The sequence below is a fragment of the Antedon mediterranea genome, chromosome 8, assembly GCF_964355755.1.
Source record: "Antedon mediterranea chromosome 8, ecAntMedi1.1, whole genome shotgun sequence".
In the NCBI taxonomy this organism is placed as follows: Eukaryota; Metazoa; Echinodermata; class Crinoidea; order Comatulida; family Antedonidae; genus Antedon; species Antedon mediterranea.
The window spans coordinates 26,391,062-26,397,562 of NC_092677.1; the positions used below are offsets into that span (position 1 = coordinate 26,391,062).

Genomic DNA, 6,501 nt, shown 5'->3' on the forward strand with positions numbered 1-6,501 from the left:
CGATATTTTCGGCCAGAGACGTTTCGTAGGTACGGTCGGGTATGTGTTTTTTGCAATGTCATATACATTCGTGTGTCTTAATAAACAAACTAGATTTGAACTCGTCACTACGGACGAGTTAGGTTATCCGCAGCGCAAATGCCACTGCACGTCATACGTTAGAATATTGCGCAAAGAAAAACGATTATGCCATTGAAACAATTTCAGTGTGCTCTCTATTTTGTTTCACGTCTAAGTATATACAGTACTATATACTGTATACGTACTACAGACAGTGCAGAATAAATGAAAATAAGTGACCAAAGTTATTGACGCTTTTGCACATGATGACGTCTAAAATGGTGAATCATGCGAAACCTAGACAATATAAAAAAATGGAGGGCAATGGAATACGGATAAGTGGAGATGCGCTCTATTAAATGTGACGAGCTATGATGAAAGAGACAAAAATCCTATATTTTATATTCGAGTGGCCATACGATGACGTCACAATGTCCAGTTAGCCATATTGATGCATGATTCGATATTTACAGCTCATCTACTTTCAGAATATGTAATTTAAAAAAAGTTCACCACATAGTTTATAATCTATGACTGTTTAAAGAAAGGCATAATTTTCACAAATTGTTGAACTTTTTCATAAAAAACGCACGGAAATTGTTCAATTCTACGTGCTCGTATGACGTGATTTTAAGTCGAAATTGTTTGAAAGTTGGTAAAATTACTAGAAAAGGCTGAAAAAACAAAAATCACGCAAAAATATATGTTTTTTCGCTACATGCGCACGCGCGCGTAAACAATTGGAATGCTCAAAATTTTCGAAATGCTCAAAATGACATGAAACGCGTATGAAATTGATTAGAAGTTGATTTTTCGCATTCTGAAATTTTAAACGCGCGTGCGCGCGTAATTTTCGTTAACATTTTTAATCCATAAAAAGTTTCCCCTTTATATGACTTAAATTTTTACCAAGTGTCAATACAAAATGACTTTTGGTTTTCAATCTATGATCAATCATTGAAATTCATAAAATCGCGCGTAACTTACGCTGCGCAACTCGAACGGGACCGAAAACCTTATTACGTCATCTTCAGATAGAGGTCAATCTTATGACAAAGTTATACATCTTATGTTGTCCAGAATTAGAGATATGCGTGCAACAAAATTCGTGGAAAGAAAGAAGAATATAGAAAAAAAAAATATTACGTACAGATAGTCTGTAATAGGTCATTTAGTATTGCTTACAATGTGCTAAATCATATTACATTGGTTGCTGGTGGTATCTACAATATCTAAGCTGGGCTAGTTGGGGGAAGGGGGGTCTCTAGTCAAACTATAGGGTGTCTGGCACTTGCGGTGCAGCAGACAATTAGTCTGTTGTTATCCATTTAGTATTGTATGAACACAACTTGTTCATTTGGCATTAATTTTGAGTGCATCTATGCTAACCCCTTTTTAGGCCCTCCCTGGGGGGGGGGGGGGTCTGGCGTGCCCTTTGCAGCAGAGAAAAAGTCTGTCGTTTGTGATACTGGTATAAGGATGTCAATGGGCATCCCATGGTGGTAAAATTAGGTGGTATCTCTCTCATCTAACCGGGGTCGATTTTTTAGCACGTTTCGGGGTCCCCCCGGTCTAGACGCAGCAGGCCTGGGGGTACCCGGCAGACTCGCATTTTTATTGACTTAAAGTGACCTCCAACACACTTAAATAGTCAGATATTGGTACCTAGCTCATCTAACCAAATGTCTCTGGGCTGCCTGTCTATATATTCTCACTCCTGAGGACGATCAAAGCGCAGCATATTGATCGAAGCGTCGAGAAACTCAACAGTTCTTTTCAGAAATAACATACGTGGTGTACCGCAAACTTATATTAACACTACCTATATGCTTCTCTCCTCCTAAGCTTGATCGAATGTTCTGAGTTCGGAAATTGAGAATACGATTTTCTACGTTTGGTTATAAATGAAACCGTATGGTTGGTTGATGTTCTGCATTTAATATAACCTAAACTCAACATGCCAAAGGTAAACTTAATATCATAATTATTTTATCTAACATTGTTATTGTCAAGCTTATTACAGGCCATGTTAACTTCGTTTATTTTCTAAAATCAATGAAAATTTCATCTACTTTAAATTGTATATTATAATTACATATTTAAAATATAAATCCAATATTCTTAATAAAAGTTAATGTGGATTTCGAAAACATTATTAAAAAACAACATCTACTGTTCTAGAACATAATATAACAAATTATTTTTAAAAAGTATATTTATATATATATATATTTATATAAATCCAAAGGCAAATTACTGAAAAAAATGACAATGCTGTGGGTATCAGTGGCTGGATCTCAATGGAGATACAAAAATAAAAAGCGAAAAGCTAAATCAAAACGATAAAGTAAAGTAAACAGCCAGAAAAGTTAGCAGAGCTTTCGGGCAACACTAGCCCTTCATCAGTGCAAGTGAAGGAATTGGGATAACGTCATAGTATAAAGCTGGCAAGTGCTGCCTGGGTGGACAGGAATAAAAGAAATATAACAAAGGGAGCCAGGGTGGAGTCTGAATAAGAGTAGAAAACAAAGAAGATATATTTATATATATATATATATTTATATATTTAATTTGAAACGATAAAGATGAGGAAATCTGTGAGAATGAGAAAAAGTCGCCCCAACCGAGACTCGAACTCGGTCCGCCTGCTTGATATGCAGATGTCCTAACCATTAGACCACTGGGGCTTTCATGGTATTGTTCGAACTCGATTGGTTAACGACTCTTTAACATTCTCGGCGTGGTACGGCGGAACAGCACTAGTCCTCAGTTGTACGCACGCGCAACAGAGATCAAATTGATACGCCCTCATCTTTCAGCGGTTTAGAATTAGTGTTCTTTGCCTATTGTGTTTATATATTTATATATTTATATATATTTATATATATTACATAGCCTATGTAAATACGCGAACGTGATTGGTTGAAACTGCATCACATGACTACCGCTGCGAGGATCGTAAATCGTATATATCCTCGAGAACGATGATATTGACTGTGTAATTTTCGCGTAATAATCGTGTCCCCTGTCATTAATCATATAAATTCTCGAGTACGATGATATTGACTGTGTAATTTTCGTGTGCAACACTCGAGTTTGCCGATAAATAAACAAAAGTCATCTACTCGATCTTGAACTCGGGTGGAATTGTCACTCCATCGCAAGACAACGTTTCATCCGCTGGGCCACGGAATTTGCTTGAAGAAATTAATCTTCTAAACTATTTAAGCTATGCATACATAGCGCCCTCATTTGTTATAAGTCCACCCTAAATGTGATGAAACACCGTTTGTGATTGGTCAATACTCACGGTAGTAACCTAGTAACTAGTACGCGCTGAACATCCGGTGATTCGGCTCCTCGAAGATCGAGAGAAGACGAATTGTTTATTCGGCCTACCTGATTATAATATTATTATTAATAGGCTTATTGATGGAAATTCTTCTGTTAATTTAAACGACCTAGGCCTAAGTGAATATTTTATTGCCAAGGAATCATCAATTAGTAATTATCTGTATATTATTCTTCGCAAGGTAAGGTGTCTAGGCAGGCTTGTTTTAAATACAATACAAATACTATAGGAGGCCTAGCCTAGGCCTAGCCTAGCTTCACCCAACCCAGCAGACTTGTTCTTGGCTATATAATATAACAGATATTGCCTTTTATATCGGTTAAATATAAGATTTGACATCCCCTCGGGAATGATATTAAGTTCTCGGGGAATATATATTTCCCTCAGCTGGCGCTTCGGGAAATATATATTCCCTCGAACTTAATATCATTCCCTCGGGGATGTCAAATCTTATATTTAACCTCTAAGCAGTCAATATCTGTATAATATTTATTGACTTATATTCAAAGCCTTTTCGATGTCATTAACCATACAATTTAATAAATAAACTGAATGCTTATGGAATAACAGGTACTCTTTAAATTAGGCTTTTGACCATCTTGACAGAAAACAAAATATCCCTTTGCAGACTTAACTCAAAGCCTCTAAGCATTGGGTTATTATTTCTAATTTATATTTATTACGCCGACTACAACTACATTATTTCTCTTCAATCCTATATTAATACTCTATTTTAATACTTTTATTATTAAAAAAATAAGGAATTAAAAAAAAACTTTATTTCAAATAAATTACTTGCAAACATTAAAAAAACAAATAGAAAAAAAAACTGAAAATGATGATCATAAATTATTATTTATATTTTTAAGAAATTGTAGTAACGAAAACGATATAAGCCTATTGTCCCACTAAAAATATTTTCAAACATTTTCTGTTGAATATGCCATTATGCATATTTGAAAATAAAATTTATTTCCTGACAAAATTTTAATAAAACTTAATAATTAAAAATTTTAATTAAAAAGCAAAAAAATTACCTAAACAATGGTTTTTGGTTAACATTAACCGTTTCTTTTGCCTTTTTATAAGTAGGCCTAGAGTAATTATTTTTTGGGTTTTTATTTCCTACAGAATTTTATAATTTGATTAAAACTGCAAAATAATAACCAACATTATTTATCAAGAAAACTATTATAATCTTATAGGAATTATCAACAAAATGAAACATTCCTACACAATGTCACTTATAACATATTTACAATATGGCAATATCATGGGCTGCTGACTATCCATATCCAAGCTTAATAATTTTACAAAAAGAACACTTACCATTTTAAAGAAAGAGGAAAAGTGTTAATAGCGACTATTGTCAACACGTAATACGGCTATTTACGTTCGACTATAGTTGTTTTTTCATTGCTTAGCCTTAATTATTTATGTTCAATTATTATTACATGATTATTAGGCTAGTGTAATACAATCCATAATTGATGTTTATATTACATTGTGTTAACACAGATTGATTGTGGGAGTGAGATTACGCTTGACGATGTTCACAAGTTAAAATCTAAAATAAATGATACAGATTTTCTTAATGCTACTAACATACTTATTTGCGAGACACCACAGTGGGTTCTTAGAAATGCAGAGATTCATATAGCTTTTGATCCACCATACTCATTGTGCGCAGGGAACATGGATAATAAATTGTCATTGTATAGATGTAAAGATGGATCAATTAAGACAAACAGCACAGGAAACAAGGTAATCAGGGGTTTTGTTTTAATTACAACTTTAAAGTGTACAAGATAAAATCATACAGTAGGCCTCCTTTACTTATACCATAACGATGCACAATGTTTAATGTAGGCAGTTGACTGTGGAAGTGAGATTACACTTCAACATCTTCAAAGTTTAAAATCCGCTACACATATTGAGGATAAAGATTTGTTTGCTGCTACCAGAAGACTGATCTGCGAGACACCAACGTCGGTTCTTAAGAATGCAAAAATTGAAATACCGACTGATGATTCAACATACTCACTGTATGCAGGGAAGAAGACTCATGAATTTGTAGTGTTTAGAGAAGAAGATGGGTCAATTAAAACTAAAAAGAAGGCAATAAACAAAGTAATAAGATGTTTGGCTTTATTTACCGGAATGACATATAATCTTACTATTGGTGGTCACGACTTAAAGTTGTCCGCAACTTATTTTGACCTCCATCTGCACATTTTTGATGTTTTTATGTTTTATTGTAATTTTTAAGTTATGTTTCTATCTTTTTTGCAATTTGTAATTTTTATCTTTTATTTTAAAATGTGTGGATAAACCAATAAAACAAACAAACAAACTATTTTATTATACTACAATAACCGATGTACGGTACTTAAAGAGTATTGTTTTAACACAGGTACAGGAAATTCATTGTGGAACCGAGATTACACTTGGAGATGTTCAAAGTTTATACTTGGAAACAAATGATACTAATGAGGGTTTTATTCGAGTTACACAAAAACTGGTCTTCAAAGCACCAGCGTGGATTCGTAAAGATGCAAACATTGAACTAGCATCTGATCCACCATACTCATTGTATGCAGGGAACAAGGCTCATACATTTAAAGTGTATAGAGGGGAAGATGGGTCAATTAAGATAATGAAGAAGGCGATACCGAAGGTACGTAATCAGGTCTTTTGCTATATATATTTATATATTTATTGCCTTTCCGCTGAAAAGTCTGCCGATATTTCCGCTTGGGCTGCTCCGTAAATCTCTTTTACCAGTTTCTTCCAGTCTGATCTTTCATTGGCTAGTTCTTTAAGTTGTTTCATGTCTTTCTTAGTTTTCAATTGTCCGGGATACTTAATGTCTGTGTTATGCTTATAAAGGATGAGTAGGGCGTTGCTGAGAGTTATTGGTAGGGTGGGTCTCGGTCTTCCTCGAAATTTTATATTGGTAGTGTTGCTGAAATAATAGCTTATTGCTGTGTCGGCTGGTGTACATGGGTCTTGTCTAAGTATGTGACCCAATAGTCTCCATCTTGCGTCGACTATTTCTAATGAAATCGGTTTTGTTCCTGTCCTTCTGT

The 6,501-nt window shown here is 34.5% G+C and overlaps 1 protein-coding gene across 1 annotated transcript; it reads left to right on the forward strand.

The window, feature by feature from the left end:
- Positions 1–2,017: 2,017 nt before the first annotated feature.
- Positions 2,018–6,043, forward strand: LOC140057741 (uncharacterized). Its single transcript, XM_072103462.1, has 5 exons — positions 2,018–2,026; positions 4,931–5,176; positions 5,282–5,542; positions 5,826–6,004; positions 6,037–6,043. Exons 1-5 carry the CDS (start codon positions 2,018–2,020, stop codon positions 6,041–6,043), a joined length of 702 nt encoding a protein of 233 aa, XP_071959563.1.
- The last annotated feature ends 458 nt before the right edge of the window (positions 6,044–6,501 follow it).

Coding starts and splice junctions, on each gene's coding strand:
- LOC140057741 (XM_072103462.1), top strand. Junction 5,177..5,281: donor CAAACAGCACAGGAAACAAG/GTAATCAGGGGT, acceptor TGTTTAATGTAG/GCAGTTGACTGTGGAAGTGA. Junction 5,543..5,825: donor AAAAGAAGGCAATAAACAAA/GTAATAAGATGT, acceptor GTTTTAACACAG/GTACAGGAAATTCATTGTGG.